The sequence below is a fragment of the Schistocerca cancellata genome, chromosome 4 (assembly GCF_023864275.1).
Source record: "Schistocerca cancellata isolate TAMUIC-IGC-003103 chromosome 4, iqSchCanc2.1, whole genome shotgun sequence".
NCBI lineage: Eukaryota > Metazoa > Arthropoda > Insecta > Orthoptera > Acrididae > Schistocerca > Schistocerca cancellata.
Genome location: NC_064629.1, coordinates 699,550,341 through 699,576,899, shown reverse-complemented (window position 1 = coordinate 699,576,899; position 26,559 = coordinate 699,550,341). Strand labels below are relative to the sequence as shown.

The 26,559-nt window shown below is 43.8% G+C and overlaps 1 protein-coding gene across 1 annotated transcript in view; it reads left to right on the top strand.

Annotated features, from left to right (window-relative positions):
* The window catches only part of LOC126183444 (histidine decarboxylase), a 385,906-nt gene that overhangs the window by 216,385 nt on the left and 142,962 nt on the right, over window positions 1-26,559 (top strand). Inside the window, exons 6-7 of the mRNA XM_049925432.1 lie at window positions 9,793-9,927; window positions 25,509-25,652. Of these exons, the coding sequence (XP_049781389.1) occupies window positions 9,793-9,927; window positions 25,509-25,652 (279 nt within the window). The remainder of the gene's footprint in view (window positions 1-9,792; window positions 9,928-25,508; window positions 25,653-26,559) is intronic.

Here is a 26,559-nt window from a genome sequence, read left to right as displayed (position 1 = left end):
GCCTCCAGTCTCGTTTTTTTTTTTTTTCCTAATTTCTCACTGTCCCTGAGAATTACCAATTTTGAACAAACAATTAAGGTGGAGAATGTGTAACATTTATATTAGATAACATATATTTGGGACTTTTTAAGATTGTCCTATACCACGTATTACGTGGAGGTTCCAGCGCGGCACCTGGGTGACTTAGTCTGGCGTCACGACGTCACCCGCGTCAGAAACTTCCGACTGGCTGAGCTGGGCCACAATATATATAGTAAAACGAAATTTCCATGGCTGGGATTGACTGAAACGAGTGACGTGGAAGTTCCCTAGTTTGAGCAGACCTGAGTTCGTGCTGGTACGGGCAGTCCGGCAGCGAGGGCCACCGCGAACGGTGACTCTCATCAATTGTTAAAAATACCATTCAAATGTTCGTAACTGCATATACACGGACTGATCAGTCGTGCGTTCACGTAAAGTGTGTCGGAAGTAATTACTACTGGAAGTACTTTAAGTGCAATCTGCCTACAATCCAGAATGGAGTGCGACCTATTAAGTGTACATTGAATGTGATGTGAAGAACCACAGGCATAGTTAAATGCCATCCCTTAAAAAAAGGACAAACTGCGTGGTCTTTACTGCCCTACGTCTGCACGAGACGACGACCAGGGTTTAAACTAGAGGAAGGGACACCTCTGAAGATGTCAAGTGAGCGGAAATAAGAAAAACCACCAGGCTGATAGATATGCACATCTCCACCGACAACCTCGCGTGTACAATCTACTCTGTTACAACTAAAGCCTGGGGCACGTCTTGCCAACGCAATGAGACTGTAGATGGTTCCGTACCTCAGTCGGTGAAAACCATATGCTTATAGGATCACTTCGTTTCCCGTTTGTCTATCCTTCTGTTAAGACCCCTTTTGCTCAGGAAAGGGTAGAGGTATCAAGACGAAATTTATGTCAAATACTATTTAAGCTTGTGAGTGAATGCATTCAAAAGATTCGACCATTTATGACACAGATTTTGATACTCGCAAACTCACTCATCAAACCTATAGATGGACTATCTATATACATTATTAAGTTTGTACGGAACCCTCAAAATGAGAGTCCTCTTCGCACTTGTGCAGCTTTCCGCATGCCTTTTGGTTTTGATGCAGTCAAATCCAGAAACCCCAGAGGCACTTATGGGTAACTCGGTCCAGTATCTGTTCTTATCAGCTTAATACACTATGTTGTTGTTATGGTCTTCAGTCCTGAGACTGGTTTGATGCAGCTCTCCATGCTACTCTATCCAGTGCAAGCTTCTTCATCTCCCAGTACCTACTGCAACCTACATCCTTCTGAATCTGCTTAGTGTATTCATCTCTTGGTCTCCCCCTACGATTTTTACCCTCCACGCTGCCCTCCAATACTAAATTGGTGATCCCTTGATGCCTCAGAACATGTCCTACCAACCGATCCCTTCTTCTGGTCAAGTTGTGCCACAAACTTCTCTTCTCCCCAATCCTATTCAATACTTCCTCATTAGTTATGTGATCTACCCATCTAATCTTCAGCATTCTTCTGTAGCACCACATTTCGAAAGCTTCTATTCTCTTCTTGTCCAAACTATTTACCGTCCATGTTTCACTTCCATACATGGCTACACTCCATACAAATACTTTCAGAAATGACTTCCTGACACTTAAATCTATATTCGATGTTAACAAATTTCTCTTCTTCAAAAACGCTTTCCTTGCCATTGCCAGTCTACATTTTATATCCTCTCTACTTCGACCATCAACAGTTATTTTGCTCCCCAAATAGCAAAACTCCTTTACTACTTGAAATGTCTCATTTCCTAATCTAATACCGTCAACGTCACCCGACTTAATTCGACTACATTCCATTATCCTCGTTTTGCTTTTGTTGATGTTCATCTTATATCCTCCCTTCAAGACACCATCCATTCCGTTCAACTGCTCTTCCAAGTCCTTTGCTGTCTCTGACAGAATTACAATGTCATCGGCGAACCTCAACGTTTTTATTTCTTATCCATGGATTTTAGTACCTACTCCGAATTTTTCTTTTGTTTCCTTTACTGCTTGCTCAATATACAGATTGAATAACATCGGGGAGAGGCTACAACCCTGTCTTACTCCCTTCTTAACCACTGCTTCCCTTTCATGTCCCTCGACTCTTATAACTGCCATCTGGTTTCTGTACAAATTGTAAATAGCCTTTCGCTCCCTGTATTTTACCGCTGCCACCTTCAGAATTTGAAAGAGAGTATTCCAGTCAACATTGTCAAAAGCTTTCTCTAAGTCGACAAATGCTAGAAACGTAGGTTTGCCTTTCCTTAATCTTTCTTCTAAGATAAGTCGTAAGGTCAGTATTGCCTCACGTGTTCCAGTATTTCTACGGAATCCAAACTGATCTTCCCCGAGGTCGGCTTCTACCAGTTTTTCCATTCGTCTGTAAAGAATTCGTGTTAGTATTTTGCAGCTGTGGCTTATTAAACTGATTGTTCGGTAATTTTCACATCTGTCAACACCTGCTTTCTTTGGGATTGGAATTATTATATTCTTCTTGAAGTCTGAGGGTATTTCGCCTGTTTCATACATCTTGCTCACCAGATGGTAGAGTTTTGTCAGGACTGGCTCTCCCAAGGCCGTCAGTAGTTCCAATGGAATGTTGTCTACTCCGGGGGCCTTGTTTCGACTCAGGTCTTTCAGTGCTCTGTCAAACTCTTCACATAGTATCTTATCTCACATTTCATCTTCATCTACATCCTCTTCCATTTCCATAATATTGTCCTCAAGTTCATCGCCCTTGTATAGACCCTCTATATACTCCTTCCACCTTTCTGCTTTCCCTTCTTTGCTTAGAACTGGGTTTCCATCTGAGCTCTTGATGTTCATACAAGTGGTTGTCTTATCTCCAAAGGTCTCTCTAATTTTCCTGTAGGCAGTATCTATCTTACCCCTAGTGAGATAAGCCTCTACATCCTTACATTTGTCCTCTAGCCATCCCTGCTTAGCCATTTTGCACTTCCTGTCGATCTCATTTTTGAGACGTTTGTATTCCTTTTTGCCTGCTTCACTTACTGCATTTTTATGTTTTCTCCTTTCATCAATTAAATTCAATATTTCTTCTGTTACCCAAGGAGTTCTACTAGCCCTTGTGTTTTTACCTACTTTATCCTCTGCTGCCTTCACTGTTTCATCTCTCAAAGCTACCCATTCTTCTTCTACTGAATTTCTTTCCCCCATTCCTGTGATTTGTTCCCTTACGCTCTCCCTGAAACTCTGTACAACCTCTGGTTCTTTCAGTTTATCCAGGTCCCATCTCCTTAAATTCCCACCTTTTTGCAGTTTCTTCAGTTTTAATCTACAGATCATAACCAATAGATTGTGGTCTGAGTCCACATCTGCCCCTGGAAATGTCTTACAATTTAAAACCTGGTTCCTAAATCTCTGTCTTACCATTATATAATCTATCTGATACCTTTTAGTATCTCCAGGGTTTTTCCATGTATACAACCTTCTACCATGATTCTTAAACCAAGTGTTAGCTATGATTAAGTTGTGCTCTGTGCAAAATTCTACCAGGCGGCTCCGTCTTTCATTTCTTAGCCCCAATCCATATTCACCTACTACGTTTCCTTCTCTCCCTTTTCCTACACTCGAATTCCAGTCACCCATGACTATTAAATTTTCGTCTCCCTTCACTATCTGAATAATTTCTTTTATTTCATCATACATTCCATCAATTTCTTCGTCATCTGCAGAGCTAGTTTGCATATAAACTTGTACTACTGTAGTAGGTGTGGGCTTCGTATCTATCTTGGCCACAATAATGCGTTCACTATGCTGTTTGTAGTAGCTTACCCGCACTCCTATTTTCCTATTCGTTATTAAACCTACTCCTGCATTACCCCTATTTGACTTTGTGTTTATAACCCTGTAGTCACCTGACCAGAAGTCTTGTTCCTCCTGCCACCGAACTTCACTAATTCCCACTATATCTAACTTTAACCTATCCATTTCCCTTTTTAAATTTTCTAACCTACCTACCCTATTAAGGGATCTGACATTCCACTCTCCGATCCGTAGAACGCCAGTTTTCTTTCTCCTGATAACGACATCCTCTTGAGTAGTCCCCGCCCGGAGATCCGAATGGGGGACTATTTTACCTCCGGAATATTTTACCCAAGAGGACGCTATCATCATTTAATCATACAGTAAACCTGCATGCCCTCGGGAAAAATTACGGCCGTAGTTTCCCCTTGCTTTCAGCCGTTCGCAGTACCAGCACAGCAAGGCCGTTTTGGTTATTGTTACAAGGCCAGATCAGTCAATCATCCAGACTGTTGCCCTTGCAACTACTGAAAAGGCTGCTGCCCCTCTTCAGGAACCACACGTTTGTCTGGCCTCTCAACAGATACCCCTCCGTTGTGGTTATACCTACAGTACGGCTATCTGTATCGCTGAGGCACGCAAGCCTCCCCACCAACGGCAAGGTCCATGGTTCATGGGGGGGGGGGGGGGGGGGGGTTATACACTACTGGTCATTAAAATTGCTACACCAAGAAGAAACGCAGATGATAAACGGGTATTCATTGGACAAAGATATTATACTAGAACTGACATATGATTACATTTTCACGCAATTTGGGTGCATAGATCCTGAGAAATCAGTACCCAGAACAACCACCTCTGGCCGTAATAACGGCCTTGATACGCCTGGGCATTGAGTCAAACAGAGCTTGGATGGCGTGTACAGGTACAGCTGCCCATGCAGCTTCAACATGATACCACAGTTCATCAAGTGTAGTGACTGGTGTATTGTGACGAGCCAGTTGCTCGGCCACCATTGACCAGACGTTTTCAGTTGGTGAGAGATCTGGAGAAAGTGCTGGCGAGGGCAGCAGTCGAACATTTTCTGTATCTAGAAAGACCCGTACAGGACCTGCAACATGCGGTCGTGCATTATCCTGCTGAAATGTAGGGTTTCGCAGGGATCGAATGAAGGGTAGAGCCACGGGTCGTAACACATCTGAAATGTAACGTCCACTGTTCAAAATGCCATCAATGCGAACAAGAGGTCGTCAAACAGGAATGCGACCATCATGACGCTGTAAACAGAGCCTAGATTCATCCTAAAAATGACGTTTTGAAATTCGTGCACCCAGTACACAATGGCAGGCGCTCCTATCTGTGAAGCAGCATCAATGGTAACCGCAGCCATTGTCTCCGAGCTGATAGTCTGTGTTGCTGCAAACGTCGTCTTACTGTTCGTGCAGATGGTTCTTGTCTTGCAAACGTCCCCATCTGTTGACTCAGGGATCGAGACGTGGCTGCACGATCCGTTACAGCCATGCGGATAAGATACCTGTCATCTCGACTGCTAGTGATACGAGGCCGTTGGGATCCAGCACGGCGTTCCGTATTACCCTCCTGAACCCACCGATTCCATATTCTGCTAACAGTCATTGGATCTCGACCAACGAGAGCAGCAACGTCGCGATACGATAAGCCGCAATCGCGATAGGCTACAATCCGACCTTTATCAAAGTTGGAAACGTGATGGTACGCATTTCTCCTCCTTACACGAGGCATGACAACAACGTTTCACCAGGCAACGCCGGTCAACTGCTGTTTGTGTATGAGAAATCCGTTGAAAATTTTCCTCATGTCAGCACGTTGTAGGTGTCGCCTTGTGTGAAAGCTCAGAAAAGCGTGTGTAGCACGTCATCTTCGTGGTGTAGCAATTTTAATGGCCAGTAGTGTATCTCACACATTCTACGTAGCAGGACCAAAATATTAAACTCATTTTGTACTTCCACCTCTCTCGTGAGATGGCCTAAATTGGCAGTACTGTTGCGATAGGCCCTCCTAATATTAAAAAGTTAACAGGAAGATGTAGGTTAATCGCTAACACACGTTTCTCTGTTAGCATTGAACTCGGAGATAACCGTTTCGAATCATGGAGTCGAAACAAATTTTCATTTTCAGTATTTGGTTGTCAAGGGAAGAGAGGTTGTGGCTTAAAGAGCTTCAATACCAGACTTTATGACAACGTCATGGATTAAATTCCAAACCTCTCTAGAGCAAGTTATGAAGTGAGGGCGTATGATACTGTGCAGGGTGATCTGCCTATGGGTTAGGAAAGTTAATTCGGTGGCCCAGGTGACATCCGCGCGGGATTAGCCGAGCGGCCTAGCCGCTGCAGTCATGGACTGCGCGGCTGGTCCCGGCGGAGGTTCGAATCCTCCCTCGGGCATGGGTGTGTGTGTATTTGTCCTTAGGATAATTTAGGTTAAGTAGTGTGTAAGCTTAGAGACTGATGACTTTAGCAGTTAAATCCCATAAGATTTCACACACATCTGAACATCATCATCCCAGGTGACAAAAGTATCGGACCTGCTCTTGCCTGGTGAAATGCAGCAACTCGACGCGACATGGGTTTAACAAGTCGTTGGACGTCCACAGCAGAAATATTGAACCACGTTGTGAAAATATTTACAGTGCAGGATTTTGTGCACAAACTGACCTCTCAATAATAGTCCATAAATGTTCGATAAGATTCACGTCAGGCGATCTGAGTGGCCAAACATTCCATATAATTGTGCATAATGTTGTTCAAACTAATCCTGACTAATTGTGGCCCAGTGACATGGCGCATTGTCATCGATAAAAATTCTATCGTTATTTGGAAACATCAAGTTCAAAATTGTTCAAATGGCCCTAAGCACTGTGGTTATGTTCTGCTACTTGGAGACCATTTGCAGCGATTCATGGATGGTTCAAATGGTTCAAATGGCTCTGAGCACTATGGGACTCAACTGCTGTGGTCATCAGTCCCCTAGACTTAGAACTACTTAAACCTAACTAACCTAAGGACATCACACACGTCCATGCCTGAGGCAGGATTCGAAAATGTGACCGTAGCAGCCGCGTGGTTCCGGTCTGAAGCGCCTTGAACCGCCAAGCCACAGCGGCCGGCTAACATCAAGTCCATGAATCGCAGCCGGCCGTGGTGGCCGTGCGGTTCTAGGCGCTCCAGTCGGGAGCCGCGCTGCTGCTACGGTCGCAGGTTCGAATCCTGCCTCGGGCATGGGGGTGTGTGATGTCCTTAGGTTAGTTAGGTTTAAGTAGTTCTAAGTTCTAGGGGACTGATGACCACAGCAGTTGAGTCCCATAGAGCTCAGAGCCATTTGAACCATCCATGAATCGCTGCAAATGGTCTCCAAGTAGCAGAACATAACCACTTCCAGTCAATAATCGGCCCAGCTGGACTAGAGGACCCAGTCCATCTCATGTAAACAAAGCCCCCATCATTATGGAGCCACCACCAGTTTGCAGAGTGCCTCGTTGATAACTCGGTTCCGTGGCTTCGAGGGGTTTTGGCTATTACCAACTCAAATCTGGACTCACATGACCGGGCCACGGTTTTCCAGTCGTCCAAGGTCCAACTGATATGGCCACGACCCCAGGAGAGGCGCTGCTGCTAGCAAAGGCACTCGCGTCGGTCGTCCGCTGCCATATCCCATTAACGTCAAACTTCACCTCATTGTCCTAAAGAACACGTTCGCCGTAAGGTCCACATTGATTTCTGAAGGTATTTCGCACAGTGTCTCTCGTCCGTTAGTTCTGACAACGCTATGCAAACTCCGCTGCTCTCGGTCGTTAAGTGAAGACCATCGGCAATTGCCTTGTCCATGATGAGAGGTAATGCCTGAAATTTGGTCTTCTCGGCATACTATTGACACAGGATCTCGGAATATTGAACTGCCTAACGATTTCCGAAATGGAGTGTCCTATGCGTCCAGCTCCACCTCCCATTCCGCGTTCAAATTCTGTTATTTCTTGTCGTGCTGTTATAATCACCTCGGTAACTTCTTCACATGAATCACGCGAGTAAAAATGACAATACCGCAAATGCACTGTCCTTTTCTACCTAGTGTACGCGATACTACCGCCATCTGTATATGTGCATATCGTAATCCCATAAACTTGTTCACTTCAGTGAGGAGCAGGCACTCTGTTTCACCCCCTCTATCATCGTCGTCATCGTCGTCGTCATCATCATCATGAACAACAATAATGACAACAACAACGACAAAGGTAGCAAAAGTAAGATAAAAACGACACAAACTTCATACTCATCACTTGCATGAGCCTCTACACAGGGGAGGCTGCACCTTCCCCTCAGGACCTTAAGACCAAGAAATACGAGGTTTGTCCGGAAAATACGTATAAAAGTTGAATAATAACTTTATTTTACAATTATTCAGGTATTACAATATGGATGGTCTCCTTCAAAGTACTCGCCCTGAGACGCGATACACTTCTGCCAACGCCGCTTCCACTGTTGATAACATTTCTGAAAGTCTTCAGTTGTGATGTTGTTCAGTTGCCGTGTCGTTTCCGCCTTGATGGCTTCCACATCTCCCAAGTGCCGCCTCCGAAGCACCATTTTGCATTTCGGGAACATGAAGAAGTCGCATGGGGCTAAATCCGGTGAATAAGGCGGGTGGTCTGTCACGGTGATTGAGCTTCGGGCCAAAAACTCGCGCACAACGAGCGACGTGTGAGCGGGCGCATTGTCGTGATGAAGGATCCACCTGCCCCCTTTTGCCAACTCCGGTCGAACTCGGACCACACGAGATCTGAGACGTGTCAGAACCTCAACGTAAAAATTTCCGTTCACTCTCTGGCCGGGAGGGACAAATTCCTTGTGAACAATGCCCCTAGAATCAAAGAAAACAATCAACATTGTCTTCACATTGGACCTTGATTTTCGCGACTTTTTTGTTCTCGGTTCTCCTGCTAGTTTCCATTCCTTTCCTTGAGATTTGAGCTCCACATCGAATTCGTAAAACCAGGACTCGTCTCCAGTGATGACTCGGTTGAGAAAGTCCCCTCGTTCCCCTGCTTCCAAACAATCCTCACAGCACTCAACCCTCTTTGCTTTCGCTACAGTCTGGAACCGCACGACCGCTACGGTCGCAGGTTCGAATCCTGCCTCGGGCATGGATGTGTGTGATGTTCTTAGGTTAGTTAGGTTTAAGTAGTTCTAAGTTCTAGGGGACTTATGACCACAGCAGTTGAGTCCCATAGTGCTCAGAGTCATTTGAACCTCTTTGCTTTCTGTTCTGGCGTCAAGAGCTTCGGTACGATTTTCGCACACAATTTCTTCATTTCAAGTTTTTGTGTCAGGATTTCGTGAACGATTGTTTTTGGGATTGACAGCTCTTCAGCAATCATTCTGACTGTCAATCTACGGTCTTTAAGAACACAAGCCCGAATTCGTTCAACATTTGCATCGGAACTCGATGTCGACGGGCGTCCTGGGCGAGGGTCATCGTTCACTTCTTCTCGGCCATCCCGGAAGCTTTTTAATCACTTGTTCACAGTTGGTTCCTTCAGAGAATTGTCTCCGTAAACCTGTTTCAAACACTCGAAAATTTCACGGCCATTCTTGCCTAGCTTTGCAAGAAACTTCATGTTGACGCGCTGTTCCTCAATCAGAGTGAGCTCCATGCCGACGGCAGGTGAAGAAGGGTAACTGTCAACAAGCTGCCGCACACTCCCACCTTCACGCAGAGTGCTCTGACTCGAACTGAGCGTCGATGGGATTGATTACAGCAGTAGTCCCACCTGGCGGTGACTGCAACTTGTAACATAAAGACATTATTCAGCTTTTATACGTATTTTCCGGACAAACCTCGTACATACATCTTGACTGTTAACGAGTTCATGTACTCAGTGGACGCTAGGCTTGATGCCAGTTAGATATACGAGAGTGTATATTATGTGCGCAGACGACGGCGAGTGAGGCGACGCTGGTGAGCCTGCTGGCGGGTCGCACCGAAGCCATCCAAAGGGCGCAGCGCCGCTGCCCAGACCTGGAGGACGCAGAGGTCAACGCCCGCCTCGTCGCCTACTGCTCCGACCAGGTAACCTCCTCGCCCTTTTCTTACAGGCTCGGTTACTCACCATTTTCTTTGATCTAGACTAAGGTAGAGAGCAAGATGATAAGTTCTCAGGCTTGTAGTGAAAGATTCAGTGAAGCTCACCGAACAAAAAATTAGTAACTGTGGTGTCACCGCCAGACACCACACTTGCTAGGTGGTAGCCTTTAAATCGGCCGCGGTCCGCGGACCCGCGTGTCGCCACTGTCAGTGATTGCAGACCGAGCGCCGCCACACGGCAGGTCTAGAGAGACGTCCTAGCACTCGCCCCAGTTGTACAACCGACGTTGCTAGCAATGGTTCACTGACAAATTACGCTCTCATTTGCCGAGACGATAGTTAGCATAGCCTTCAGCTACGTCATTTGCTACGACCTAGCGAGGCGCCATATTCAATTGCTATTCATCTTGTGATGCCTGTACCGTCAGACCGATGTACACCTATTATGGATTAAAGTTAAGTATGCCAGAAGATCCGTACTTTGTTACTAGACTAAACTCCTATAACTGTTCCAGACCTCACGCCAGCCTGCGTGAGCTTAAACGCGTGCCTTTCGGCTACCGGTCATAGTGGATTGGCTGTCTGGCCAGTCCACTACAGTAACCCCTAGAGAAATCATTACAAATGTCATTTAACACCGTGAAATTCCGCCCCTGGACTTGATAACCGCCTGTATTCGGTCCGAAGTGAGTCCGCAAGGTTGTGCAGGTACATCGTATCTCGGTTAAGCCACTCACCGAGGATTTGATCCCGCAGTTCCACCAGATTGCGGGGATGCTGGTGTCGGCGTTTTGCCTGCTGTTCCAACATGTCCTACAGGCGATTAATAAAATATTCTGGGCTATTACGCCGTGGTCGAAGGGATTTCACTTTAAAACCCGTCGTTTCGTCCCCATCTTCGGAGGATATTTTCAAGGGGCATCGTAGCTTTCTCGAATGTCCGATTCGCACCCTGGCTCGCTACTCAGTACTCGCTACTCAATAGCGAGTCAGTGTGTGAATCGGACATTCAACAAAGTTACGACCCTCCTTGAAAATGTTCTCCGCAGATGGGGATAAAACGTAGGGTTTAAAAGTGAAATCCCTTCGACCACTGCGTAATAGCCCGGAATATTTTATTAATTATGACAAATGATTATGGCGTCCTCTTGGGTAAAATATTCCGGAGGTAAAATAGTCCCCCTTTCGGATCTCCGGGCGGGGACTACTCAAGAGGACGTCGTTATCAGGAGAAGAAAATTTAAAAAGGGAAATGGATAGGTTAAAGCTAGATATAGTGGGAATTAACATCGAGTATAGATTTAAGTGTCAGGAAGTTGTTTCTGAAAGTATTTGTATGGAGTGTAGCCATGTATGGAAGTGAAACATGGACGATAAATAGTTTGGACAAGAAGAGAATAGAAGCTTTCGAAATGTGGTGCTACAAAAGAATGCTGAAGATTAGATGCGTATATCACATAACTAATGAGGAGGTATTGAATAGGATTGGGGAGAAGAGGAGTTTGTGGCACAACTTGACAAGAAGGAGGGACCGGTTGGTAGGACATGTTCTGAGGCATCAAGGGATCAGAAATTTGGCAGTGGAGGGCAGCGTGGAGGGTAAAAATCGTAGAGGGCGACCAAGAGATGAATACACTAAACAGATTCAGAAGGATGTAGGTTGCAGTAAGTACTGGGAGATGAAGAAGCTTGCACAGGATAGAGTAGCATGGAGAGCTGCATCAAACCAGTCTCAGGACTGAAGACCACAACAACAACAACAACATGACAATTCCGGCCGTGAAAGATTACATTTTACAACATGTCCTACAGAGTTTCTGTGGGGTTCAAGTCTGGTGATTTTGCAGGCTAGAAATGTGAGGGAGTGTTCAGAAAACCAGTCACGTATTCTTCCTCCCCGATGAACTTCGCTGTTATCGTCTTTAAATGTCTATGTTCGCAATGGTCTCTTGCGAGGTGAACTATTCCAATGTTCATTGGATGCAGTTTTCATCGGAATGCTCTCTTGCTAACGGGTTGTGATGGACCTTCATTCATTGCCTGCAGCAGTTCCTATCCGGTTTGGATCGATTTTGATTCACAAGGGGTGAAAAGCGTCTTTGGTCACTCTCAGTCAGGATATTTTTTCTCACCACAATTCTGACATTGTGTTTCATCGCCACGTGTGTTACACCACCGCTAGTAGATACGTGGAAAAGTCCACCGTGAATCATCAACAAATCCAGCAACTTCACACACCGTATGGGCATGATCACGACCAACTACGATTGCCCCGTTTTGTCTCTCTGTCACGTCCTTACATTTACCCACGTTTACGTACAATGCCCACTTGAAACATAAACGTCTCACAGATAGCCATTGCTTTATGCTCACCTAGAGGCACTTCGCACGCGCTGGAGCACGTTACTCAGTCGCTTGGCCATCTGCACAGTCTTAATAATTCATCTGTGTGAGCGCAGTGGGGTGACCAGTTTTTTTTCCGGTGAATTCGTAGTTCCCTTTAATGTTAACCTTTATTGCCCAACATTTTCCAGTAAGTAGTTTCCATACCACATGTGCTACTCTGGAAAGCCTGCGTAATACCCATCTACGTCTGCCATAACCCTTCCACTGAACTCGAAAAGTTTCCCGGCTTCACCCTTTTTCGTCTTTTTTAGATGTAGAAATACAGCGAAGTCAGAGAATGTCAAGTCTGACTTACAGGTTGGATGTGGCAACAGTTCATACTTCATATTCCTACGTTTCCTCATTGACAATGGACTTCTGTGGAAGGGTAAACTGCGCAATATACAGTGGGTTCACTTCTTTTAAATCTAGACTCCCTCTCATATGCCTTTTGATCCAGCTTGTCCAGAGGACTTGTATAGAGGGCTCTGAGCACTATGTGACTGCTGAGGTCATCAGTCCCCTAGAGCTTAGAACTACTTAAACCTAACTAACCGATTCCGAGTTATTTAGCATTAAAGTTAGGCAATCAGATCGTCGCACGCGTAAATTCAAGTTTCAGCTAACGAGTCAAAGCATTCCTTGGGCAACACCGCCCCTGGCAGGCCGCTTGAGTGTGACCGCGCCACGCCCCGATTGGCTAAATCCTATGCTAAATAACTCGGAAACGGAGCAACGTATCGAATTTTTTTCTTAACATTTATGTCTCAGTACAATCTGCCCTACAACATCACGACAAGCATTTCAGACATTTTCTGACCACCCTGTATATATATACAGGGTGTCACAAAAAGGTACGGCCAAACTTTCAGGAAACATTCCTCACACACAAATAAAGAAAAGATGTTATGTGGACATGTGTCCAGAAACGCTTAATTTCCATGTTAGAGCTCATTTTAGTTTCGTCAGTATGTTCTTCCACCTACGCTCAATGGAGCACGTTATCATGATTTCATACGGGATACTCTACCTGTGATGCTAGAACATGTGCCTTTACAAGTACGACACAACATGTGCTTCATGCACGATGGAGCTCCTGCAGATTTCAGTAGAAGTGTTCGTACGCTTCTCATCAATAGATTCGGTGACCGATGGATTGGTAGAGGCGGACCAGTTCCATGGACTCCACGCTCTCCTGACCTCAAACCTCTTGACTTTCATTTATGGGGGCATTTGAAAGCTCTTGTCTACGCAACCCCGGTATCAAATGTAGAGACTCTTCGTGCTCGTATTGTGGACGGCTGTGATACAATACGCCATTCTCCAGGGCTGCATCAGCGCATCAGGGATTCCATGCGACGGAGGGTGGATGCATGTATCCTCGCTAACGGAGGACATTTTGAGCATTTCCTGTAACAAATTGTTTGAAGTCACGCTGGTACGTTCAGTTGCTGTGTGTTTTCATTCCATGATTAATGTGATTTGAAGAGAAGTAATAAAATGAGCTCTACCATGGAAAGTAAGCGTTTCCGGACACATGTCCACATAACATATTTTCTTTCTTTGTGTGTGAGGAATGTTTCCTGAAAGTTTGGCCGTACCTTTTTGTTATACCCGTCGGAAAATTTTCTTTCTACATAGTTATCCTCTTGTCTGTTACTTAAAAATAAACAGCATTTATAGCAAAACTGAAACTGTCGTTATTTAATTCAGGTTTGATTCAAATGTTGTTGATTTACAATGTGAAACAGAGATTTGTTGAAGTAATAACATAAAAATTCTGATCTAGAAAACACAGATCCCTCAAAAAGGTAAAATAAAAAAAAATTCAAAACAAAAGCATATCAAACAGTATGTTGTAGAGCTTACATAAATATGTTTCTGTTATTGCACTTATCATTTATAACATGAATTTCTCGCCTTTGATCATGATTAAGAACATTCTGTTGAGTACTAAATAACAACAATAATTATGTAGCTTTTGCTGTGTTTGTACATGTAAGCTGCACTTGCATCAAAAGTAGTTGTTTTGATTACATAAACGCGCAGAAGTTATGTCTGTAGCTAATTTTTTCTACTTATAAAATACAATTAAATTTTGTAAATATATAAAGTACACAACGGACAAGCACTGAATGATACATGGTTCTAATTACGCGCAAAATAAAGACACAAACAAAACGCAAAGAGACGTTTTCGGCTGCCGGTTCCTCTGCCACACATTTATTTATGTTTCTTTTCCCATCAATGGTACCAACACTACCGGTAATCCTACCATTTACTATGTTATTTATGTACTGTACCGCCAGCCGCAGTGGCCGAGCGGTCCTAGGCGCTTCAGTCTAGAACCGCGCGACCGCTACGGTCGCAGGTTCGAATCCTGCCTCGGGCATGGATGTGTGTGATGTCCTTAGGTTAGTTAGGTTTAAATAGATCTGAGTTCTAGGGCACTGATGACCTCAGATGTTAAGTCCCATAGTGCTCAGAGGCATGTACTGTACCAAAACTACCGAACTGTAGTTTTGGTACAGCGCAACTCTAGTTCTTCGGAAAAAATGAACAGGGCCTTTTTGGAGGAAACTGAATGTAGTTACATTTTGTACTGAGATACGTTTTCGCTAAAGCGCGTAGCTTTCAAATTATTCAAGAAAAATGTACAAAAATGACCTTCAAATACATTTTTCTTGAAAAACTAGAAAACCTTGGCTTCCAGCGAAAACGTATCCCAGTACAAAATTTAACTACAATACAACACATACAAAAATAACCTGTTCATTTTTCCTGTCGTACTAATAGTTTGCGTGTAGCGAGCGAAAGAATATGAAAATCTTGCGTTTGGTTTTTGAATGCATTGTGGGCTGCGTAAAGCTCATACGTAGGGACAACTGAATCAGCCTGTATATAAATGACTTAGCAGATAACGCAGGAAGATCCGTGAGGCTTTTCGCGGATGATGGTTTGTATACAGAGAAGAAGCAACTCTAGAAAATTGTAGAGGTGTGCAGGAAGACCCTCGGAGGATCGACACTTGCTTCAGCGAATGGAAATTAGCACTCATCGTAAACAAATTTAACGTGCTGTGAATACCTAGACAGAAATGCCCTTTACTGGATGATTAAACAATTGCAGAACAATCACTGGAAGCAGATACTCCATAAAATATCTAGGAGTATGGGCACAGAGCAATGTGAAGGCGAACGACCACACAGAATTAATCGCGAGTGAAGAAGATGCCAGACTGAGATTCATTGGCAGAATCCTCGGGAAATGTAGTCCATAGTAAGTAGCTTACAAAACCATCGTCCGATCAATACTTGAATAATGGTCGTCAGTGTGTGATCCGCATCAGATAGGAATCATAGATGAAATAGAGAAGATCCAAAGAAGAGCAGCAGGTTTTGTTACCGGTTTATTTAATAAGTACGAAAGCGTCATAGAGATAATAAAACAGCTCCAGCGGCAAACGCTGCAAGAGAGGCGTTCTACATCACCGTGTGGTTTATCGTTGAAGCTCCGAGAGCATACGTCCCTAGAAGAGTCAACAAACAGACTGCGTCAAAAATGGCTCTGAGCACTTGGGACTTAACATCTGTAGTCATCAGTCCCCTAGAACTTAGAACTACTTAAACCTAACTAACCTAAGGACATCACACACATCCATGCACGAGGCAGGATTCGAACCTGCGACCGTTGCAGTCGCGCGGTTCCGGACTGAGCGCCTAGAACATACTGCGTCCTCGTGCGTACATCTCACGGAAAGACTATGAATATAAAATTAGGGAGATTCGAGCCCACATGGTTGCTTACCAGCAATCGTTCCTCCCGTGAACTATTCGCCACCGGAACAGGAAAGGGGGCAAGTAGCAATAGTAGACGAAGTACCCTCCGCCACAAATAGCAAGGTGACTTGCGGAGTATAGACGTAAATCCAAAGCTTTTGATTAGTTCACTGCGTAAAACATTTTAATAGTTAATTATTCCTTCAAGATGTATCGTAAACTTTTTATAATATCACCTATGTCGCACATCTTTATTCGCCGATCGTCCAACACCGTGCTGTGTGTGCACTTTTTCTATACTTTGCGCTGTTTTAGTAATTTTGGGGCATTGCTCATCTGGTTCATCGCCATGGGAAATACGTCCGCATGGAACACAGCTACTCATTTCGTAATTATGGAGTATGCTACTGCTAAGTTGTTGTCAACTTCGACTGAATTTCAGTAGGAAATTAACCATCGAAAACAAAGAATACAAGACAACTCTGTTCAGATTTATCCATTTGAATGAAATATACAAAACATGTCTATTTTCGAAAGCTTTATTGATAAAATAATTACGTGCATCAAATGTACAATAGATTCAGATAACTGCATAACACGTACCAAAGTACCAGAAAGCTAAATTTCATGCATGTCAGGCCTTCCCCGTGCGAGGCCGCGATCTTGTCACCATGTTCTGTTATCTTTCAATTACTTTTTGTCACAGTACTTTCAAGAAATGCATTGTCACTCTACAGTAGCTTGTTGTAAATCATTAACTGACATCTATTATTTTGCCATCGAGTTGCCAAGTTCACTGAGCTATCGCATTTCGATGGATGTGGAGTGATGTTCTAAGGCTATTTTTCCCAGTTCTGACTAAAATAATTAATTCTGATCTGTGGTAAAATGATGCAAGTGTTTAAAAAACATTTCATAAAATACAATTTTTCGCACACTGTGGCAACATGTATGAGATCAGAACTACATAAACAAGGTGTTCAAAAATGTTTCAAATGGCTCTGAGCACTATGCGACTTAACTTCTGAGGTCATCAGTCGCCTAGAACTTAGAACTAATTAAACCTAACTAACCTAAGGACATCACACACATCCAGGCCCGAGGCAGCATTCTAACCTGCGACCGTAGCGGTCGCTCGGCTCCAGACTGTTGCGCCTAGAACCGCACGGCCACTCCGGCCGGCAAAACAAGGTGTAGATGAACTGAAAGAACTCACTGGTAAAAGAAATTACAGTAAGCAAGTTTTATGCAAATGAATCTACAAAAACTGTCGTTTGATGTGGGAGAAAGGAAATATTGAAAGCATTGTTCCTCGGTGATACCAAACTTGGCGCACCGACATTAAATGAAGTATTTTCAAATTATTACTCTCCAAATCAAACGTGCCTGCACAGATTAATTAGGTGCTCTCCCGAAAACGATCTTTGTAGTTTTGCAGAGATACTACAACTCAAAAGGTTTCGAAACGATGATCGCAAAGTATATACTATCCTGGAATACAGTATAATCAGAAAGGAACACATGCCTGATATTAACGTCAGAGTGACATATGCGAAATGCTAATTGTCCTAACCAATTGACGTTCATATCAGGAGCTTCAATTGTACTCGTGCAAGGGTGCACGCAGTGATGGTCATCATCGCATGTAGCAGTTTGGTGGTTTGTAGTAAGTTCCTGTGGGACCAAACTGCTGAGGTCATCGGTCGCTAAGCTTACACACTAGTTAATCTAACTTAAACTAATTAACGCTAAGGACGACACACACACCCATGCCCGAAGGAGGACTCGAATCTCTGACGGGGGGAGCCCCGCGGTTCGTGACAAGACGATTCAGACTGCGCGGCTACGCCACGCGGCTCCATTTGTGAATATAACAACTCATTCATGAAAGAATATGATGTCTTGGTGGAATTGTCTTTTGAATTTATATCACTAGGAAATCATTGACTATATAATAACAGATCAGGAATTCAGGAAGGCTGTGAGGGACACACGTGTATTCAGGGGATTCTTTGATGACATTGATCATTATTTAATCTGCAGTGAAATTGGGATTGTGAGGCCGAAAGTGCAGGAGGTCAGGTCCATATGTAGGAGGATAAGAGTGGAGAAACTTCAGGATAAGGAAATCGGGCACAAGTACATAACAGCGATCTCAGAAAGGTACCAGTTAGTTGAATGTAGCCAATTACAGTCATTGGAAAAGGAATGGACAAGGTACAGGGACACAGTACTAGAAGTGGCTAAAGAATGTCTTGGAACAGTAGTGTGTAAAAGTAGGAAGAAGCAAACAGCTTGGTGGAATGATACAGTCAAGGCAGCCTGTAAAAGGAAAAAGAAGGCGTATCAAAAATGGTTACATACCAGAACCCAGGTAGACAGAGAAAGTTATGTTGCAGAAAGAAACAAAGCCAAACAGATAATTGCAGCATCCAAGAAGAAATCGTGGGAAGACTTTGGAAACAGGTTGGAGACTATGGGTCAAGCTGCTGGAAAACCATTCTTTAGTGTAATTAACAGTCTTCGAAAGGGAGGTAAGAAGGAAATGACAAGTATTTTGGACGGGTCAGGAAAACTGCTGGTGAATCCTGTGGATGCCTTGGGAAGATGGAGGGAATATTTTGAAGAGTTGCTCAATGTAGGTGAAAATGCGATTAGTAATGTTTCAGATTTCGAATTAGAATGGGATAGGAATGATGATGGAAATAGGATCACATTTGAGGAAGTGGAAAAAATGGTCAATAGATTGCAGTGCAATAAAGCGGCTGGAGTGGATGAAATTAAGTCGGAACTCATCAAATACAGTGGAATGTCAGGTCTTAAATGGCTACACAGGATAATTGAAATGGCCTGGGAGTCGGGACAGGTTCCATCAGACTGGACAAAAGCAGTAATCACACCAATCATTAAACATGGAAACAGAAAAGATTGTAACAACTACAGAGGTATCTCTTTAATCAGCGTTGTGGGTAAAATCTTCTCAGGAATTGTTGAAAGGAAAGTGCGAGTATTAGTTGAGGACCCATTGGATGAAAATCATTGTGGGTTTAGGCCTCTTAGAGGTTGTCAGGACCAGATCTTTAGCTTACGGCAAATAATGGAGAAGTGTTATGAGTGGAACAGGGAATTGTATCTATGCTTTATAGATCTAGAAAAGGCATATGACCGGGTTCCTAGGAGGAAGTTATTGTCTGTTCTACAAGATTATGGAATAGGAGGCAAACTTTTGCAAGCAATTAAATGTCTTTACATGGATAGTCAGGCAGCAGTTAGAGTTGACGGTAAATTGAGTTCATGGTTCAGAGTAGTTTCAGGGGTGAGACAAGGCTGCAACCTGTCTCCACTGTTGTTCATATTATTCATGGATCATATGTTGAAAACAATAGACTGGCTGGGTGAGATTAAGATATGTGAACACAAAATAAGCAGTCTTGCATATGCGGATGACTTAGTTGTGATGGCAGATTCGATTGAAAGTTTGCAAAGTAATATTTCAGAGCTAGATCAGAAACGTAAGGACTATGGTATGAAGATTAGCATCTCCAAAACGAAAGTAATGTCAGTGGGAAAGAAATATAAACGGATTGAGTGCCAAATAGGAGGAACAAAGTTAGAACAGATGGACGGTTTCAAGTACTTAGGATGCATATTCTCACAGGATGGCAACATAGTGAAAGAACTGGAAGCGAGGTGTAGCAAAGCTAATGTAGTGAGCGCTCAGCTACGATCTACTCTCTTCTGCAAGAAGGAAGTCAGTACCAAGACTAAGTTATCTGTGCACCGTTCAATCTTTCGACCAACTTTGTTGTATGGAAGCGAAAGCTGGGTGGATTCAGGTTACCTTATCAACAAGGTTGAGGTTACGGATATGAAAGTAGCTAGGATGATTGCAGGTACTAGTAGATGGGAACAATGGCAGGAGGGTGTCCACAATGAGGAAATCAAAGAAAAACTGGGAATGAACTCTATAGCTGTAGCAGTCAGGGCGAACAGGCTTAGATGGTGGGGTCATGTTACACGCATGGGAGAAGCAAGGTTACCCAAGATACTCATGGATTCAGCAGTAGAGGGTAGGAGGAGTCGGGGCAGACCGAGGAGAAGGTACCTGGATTCGGTTAAGAATGATTTTGAAGTAATAGGTTTAACATCAGAAGAGGCATCAATGTTAGCACTGAATAGGGGATCATGGAGGAACTGTATAAGGGGTGCTATGCTCCAGACTGAACGCTGAAAGGCATAATCAGTCTTAAATGATGATGATGATGATGATGATGATGAGGAAATCGTTTAGAGCATGGGGATGTAGCTGCTGTGAGTTAGCCTCTGTTGTACCTTTTCCCTATACGATCTGCTGTCAGAGATTTGACGTAAATGAAGTGCAAAATGATCAAAAGTAATATTTTTTTAAACATTAATGATCACGACTGCAGATCCACAACTCCAATAAACGTTACCTGGTTGTAATGATTTACAATTTGGCCATCTAAGCCGGCCGGAGTGGCCGTGCGGTTCTAGGCGCTGCAGTCTGGAGCGGAGCGACCGCTACGGTCGCAGGTTCGAATCCTGCCTCGGGCATGGATGTGTGTGATGTCCTTAGGTTAGTTAGGTTTAATTAGTTCTAAGTTCTAGGCGACTGATGACCTCAGAAGTTAAGTCGCATAGTGCTCAGTGCCATTTGAACCATTTTTGGCCATCTAATTTCTGTATACGCTACGTACAACGAATAAAAACAATATACATACCTTTACTTATTGTTGTTAACTTACGAGAAGTGTGCTATTCTGTACGCTGAGCAGAGCCGCATTTACGCGCAGATCATCTAGGTAGCCACCTAGGTGCCACATTACATAGAGGCTCGCAACATAAAAATTTAAAATACAAAATACACTGACTGGCGAAGAAAGTGAAGCACCCAGAAGGCGAGTAGGAAACGCAATGGAACTTCATGGGTTGACAGGGTAAGTGCTGTTATTTCAATGATTACAGTAGTAAGTCAAATCGGTAAATAACTTAACAGTACGAATCCACGTATCAGCATGACGTTACACACCTTCTGGCCTGGATGCGTGCACCGATTCGATTAGGAAGGGTGTCGTAAATCCATTGTATCCTCTCCTGTAGCATGCTGGTCCAAAGCAGTTGCAAATAGTCTCTGGATACCAATGCTAGGATGGAACTGACTTCGAGCTAGTCCCATACAGGTTGTATCAAGGGCAGATCTAGCGATCTTTCAGGAGGCAAAAATACCTCAGCTTCACATAGACAGTTCATGGGTTGGAGAGCATTTTCTCCCCTGAAAAATAGCATCGTGATGCTGTCGCATGAGACTTAACACACGAGGTCGCAGGATGTTGAGCCATCAGAGTTCCTCAGTTGCTACCAGCCATGACCTGAAGTCATACCTGATGGCTCGTCACTCCATGACGCTAGGAGTTACACCGCTGTGCATCACCAAAATGGTTGACGGAGTGGACAGCACTCCAGGTTGTCGTCATACTCGCCAACGATGGGCGTCAGGTGTGGTGCCGAACCGTGATTCATTCCGGAACGCAATGCGACACCATTCATCAGCACGACACCACTCCAAACGCAGCCAATTTTTATGTTGTGTTAACGGTTTGGAACGGTAACTCCCTAGTCCGTCCGCTGCTAGTCTCCGACCAATAGCGTGGGATGACACAGAATGTTGCAGGGAGTCCATTACTTATTCTCGGACGTGCTCTGTGCACAGTACGGTGATCGTCCCATGTGGTGGTACGACGTTGTGGTCCGGACTAGTATGCCTGCCCCCAGGTTCCCATGCAATCCCACATCAGGGCATTGTCACATCCGACCGCCCCGAAAACACGATTTGACCATTCGGCCAAATCGAGACCCACAAAGAGGTAGCTTTCAAATTTTGTCAGGTGTTGATAACGCTTTCTCACAGGAGTACGCGGCATCTTTGTGTCGTTCACAGTAATCACTCAATATCTTAATCTGTTCACGCACCATATATATCCTACTACGCCTTGTAATAACACTAATGCAATGTGTTCTACCTGTCATTGATAACTGCTGCTCTGATGATTTACATACCCACCTATGGTGTTTAGGCTTAGCTGTACATTGACATTCGCCCATAGCTTGTGGGTGCTTCACGTTTTTTTTCAGAAAGTGTATCTTTATTTTAAAACTGTGGTGCGGGAGCTCTTACTGCCATACAAGATGTCGACATGACTATTTTGTATGAGCTTGTTCAGCTGTATTTTTCAACGGGAAACTGATGAAATTTGAGCCAACATTCAACTCTCTCACCCCTTGCTCCCTAACATCCAGTGCCCAGAGGCGCCCGTTTAGACGCGCGACGCTTTAGTTGGTAAAATCACTGAAACTTTTGAAATAATGTTTAACGAAATTTTGACAGTTTGAAGCGACTTCGATTTCGTAGAAAGCCCATTTCTTCCATACCTCATTTCACCCAAACTAGGACCCGTAAATACAGTATTTTTACTTCCTGTCATGAGTCGCATGCACTGCTTTTGAAGCGGGGGAAACCCAACTTTCATATACCTTAACTAGCTAACGAGATATAGAGGGAAACGTATGAGACGTCTTCAGATCTAAAGCGTCTGACAGATAGCATACTGACTCGTGACGTCGTAGCATGGTCAAGCGACTATCATGACCGTTATAACGGAAAATACTGCTTCGGTTAGTATTGAAAGTGATGTTTTAAGACCCACAAACCATGAAGATGTCATATGTACCTTCATTAATATAAATTATAAGAGGTATCCAACTGACCATTAAGACTTAATCTTATCCATTTATGTTTCTACAGGAAACCGTAATTTTTGCCCCACACAAAACTCAACAACGAATTTCGAGAGACAATGCTCTTATCATCAAGTTGTAGACAAGTGTAATGTGCTGCGAATACAAAGAAAGAAAGGTCCTTCATCATTTAGCTACAGTGTAGCAGGTCAGCAACTGGAAGCAGTTAATTCCATAAATTATCTGGGAGTCGGTATTAGGAGCGATTTAAAATGGAATGACCATATAAAATTAATCGTCGGTAAAGCAGATGCCAGACTGAAATTCATTGGAAGAATCCTAAGGAACTGCAATCCGAAAACAAAGGAAGTAGGTTCAGTACACTTGTACGCCCACTGCTTGAATACTGCTCACCGGTGTGGGATCCGTACCAGATAGGGTTGATAGAAGAGATAGAGAAGATCCAGCTGTGAGCAGCGCGCTTCGTTACACGATCATTTAGTAATCGCAAAAGCGTTACGGAGATGATAGACAAACTCCAGTGGAAGACTTTGCAAGAGAGACGCTCAGTAGCTCGGTATGGACTTTTGTTGAAGTTTCGAGAACATACCTTCACCGAGGAGTCAAGCAGTATATTGCTCCCTCCTACGTATATCTCGCGAAGGACCGTGAGGATAAAATCAGAGATTAGAGCCCACACAGAGGCTTACCAACAATCTTTCTTTCCACGAACAATACGAGACTGGAATAGAAGGGAGAACCGATAGAGGTGCTCAAGGTACCCTCCGTCACACACCGTCAGGTGGACTATAGGTCCTCATCTTACGTGAAAATCGAAGACTTCAGTCAGTGGCAGTCTCGTCTCGCAACCCATACTGCACCAGGCAGCTTTGTGTTCATCTATCTTGGGCCCCAAAAGTGTGAAGTTGACGCTTATGCAGAACTCCGGGGTCAGTTGTGAACAGACACGTCCAAGATATTACTGCTTAGGCGTAGCTAGTGACTCAACCATAATGGTGTTCTACTGATCGCCTGCATTCTCCTCATTTCAGTCTATGGTCGTTAGCTTCTAGCTATTTCGCCAAAGAGGCAATGCAGGTTTATAATTACGTATCTGCCTTAAAATAATTCTACAAAGGCGTTAAGAAATCTGATTCCGTTGTCATTACCTTGCGTATTCAGAATATTGCCATGTTTTTCATGAATGGCGATCTCCAGTTCTTCCAGCAAGTCGAGTTTCCTCTCTCGCTTTTCTATGTGCAAGATTTCCAAGTCTTCATTTATTCCCTTAAGGAGATGACCTGTTTCATAAACATGATTCCCAACAGCTGATTTGTCATAATTACCCAGCCTGAATGCATATTTATGTTTGTTGTCTGTCCAACATACTATGAATCACACGATGCGCAACGAATTTTATAAAATATCGATCTTTCTAACTTATTTATCTTTTTACCGGCGCCATGTATCAAGTTATACGTCACTAGCCTATTTGTCTGGAACGCTATTTTAATATCACATAGTTTAAAAATGGTTGGTTGTTTGGTTGATTTGGGGGAGGGGACCATACAGCGAGGTCATCGGTCCCATCGGCTTAGTAAAGGATGGAGAAGGAAGTCGGCAGTGCCCTTTCAAATGAACCATCCCGCCATTTGCCGGAATCGATTTAGGGAAATCACGGAAAACCTAAATCAGGATGGCCGGACGCGGATTTGAACCGTCGTCCTCCCTAATCGAGTCCGGTGTGCTAACCACTGCGTGACCTCGCTCGGTGTTTAAAAATGTTCGCGAGGTTTTGCGAGACAGTTCCATAATACCACATTGTGAACCTTTCCATTTTTTCACGTTAGATTTATTCTTTCTGTTCGTATTACTTTTTGTGAACGCTACAGTTGCGTTGGTAGACGTTTTAGCGTTGTAGCTCCATGAGCCAGCTATTAAGTTGTCTTAAAACTTTCATTTTAAGGCCGATTGTTTTTAAAAGTATTGTATTTGAATTAAATATTTAGCAAATATTTACTTTGTTATCTAGCATTTTCCTTGTAAACTTGTTTGCTTATAGTTACGATATGTTATTACTAAAACTGAAATACTGATTTTTGTGTAGATATTAATCTCAACTATTGGTTTTTTTAAAAATATAGTTGTTCATAGATATGTTAATGAATCACATTGAATACCTGAATGATTTCAGTTCTTCTCGTTTTTTAATCTCATAATTTCATTAAATCATAAATTGTAGAGTTAAATTGTGTTCTGTTAAATAATAAACGTTAAACGCTGGATATCAAGCTTTTAAGTAGGGAACAGTTCTAAAATGCTGGTCTGTTATCGCAAAATTTCCCGTCGTCGAGCCCACGCCACAGGTTTGGCCTGGGGGTCTCTAGATCCTTCATATGACCCTGATGCTGAGTAAGATTCGTTCGTTGGTTTTACGTATTTGTAAGGGCTGAATGTTTGCCGTTGTTTTAAGTTAAACTTCACGTGTGAAGATGATAATTGTTATAAATTTTCAATTATTTCTCACAGTTAAACTTACTCCTTTGGAACTCATCCACCCATAACGAGTGTAACTGTGCAGAAAATGCCATAAATAATATAAAGTAAGCGGTGGATGTGTAAAGAAGTGATGTGTGGTGTTTGCAGGCACATTCGTCTGTGGAGAAGGCGGGGCTCATCGGCCTGGTTCAGATGCGCTTCGTGCCGAGCGACAGCGAACTCAGCCTGCGCGGGGACCGCCTGCGCGAAGCCGTGCGCCGCGACCGCGCCAAGGGACTCATTCCCTTCTACGTGAGTACTCATTCTAACGTAAAAAGCTTATTTTTATGTGCTCCTTCAGCAGAATGCTTCAGACTACAGAGAGAAGTGAGTCGTCAATGTTAGGTATGAACAGTTTTAGTGCTTGGACCGGAGTTCAGAACGCAGCAGACTCTGGCAGAATGTTGTTACCCGCAGCTTTATTCGTAAATTTCATCCGTCCTCCAGTCTATCGGTTGTAACACTTTGGGCATAAAGAACTACCTCTGGGTCTTTAGCCCAAAGAATTTGACGCCATTTTTGTAGTGACAGCTGTTGCGGCGGAAGCATCAAACTAGTTTATTGCTTCCGGAAGCTAGGTTTCTGAATATAGCAAACCAAGGCTCCGCGTTCTGGGCCATCGGGACCGACCGACGGCCGTGTATCCCTCTGCCAATGGCGTCATGAAGGTGCGGTACAGATGGTCATCTGGTTCTGAGGCTGAGTGCATACCAGACCAGCCCTCCCACCAAGGCAAAATTCCCTGCAATATCGGGAGTCGAAGCCGGTTCCTCTGCATAGCAGGCAGACACGCGGACCACTGACTTACCGAGGTGGAATTTCTCAATACAGAGTGTTAAATACGAAAGAATTACATACTTAGAGATGTGGTAGTATGGACCAAAACAAGACAAAAATGTCCATTAGACGTGGAGTCTAAAATGCATCCCTCAAGGGCTATGAGCACTTGTTCATCGTCGCTACTGGGAAACACACTATATTACTCGAAGCTGTTTGCTATTAAGAACGACCTACAGAACGCAGTAAACAAATTAGTAACCCAATGAGAACATATTATTCCGTTACTGTGAAACAGCAGAGCCTTTAACATAATCCGCTTGCTATTACATACGATCTGCCCTTGTGAGCCATCGCTAAGGGACAGTCTCAATATGATGTC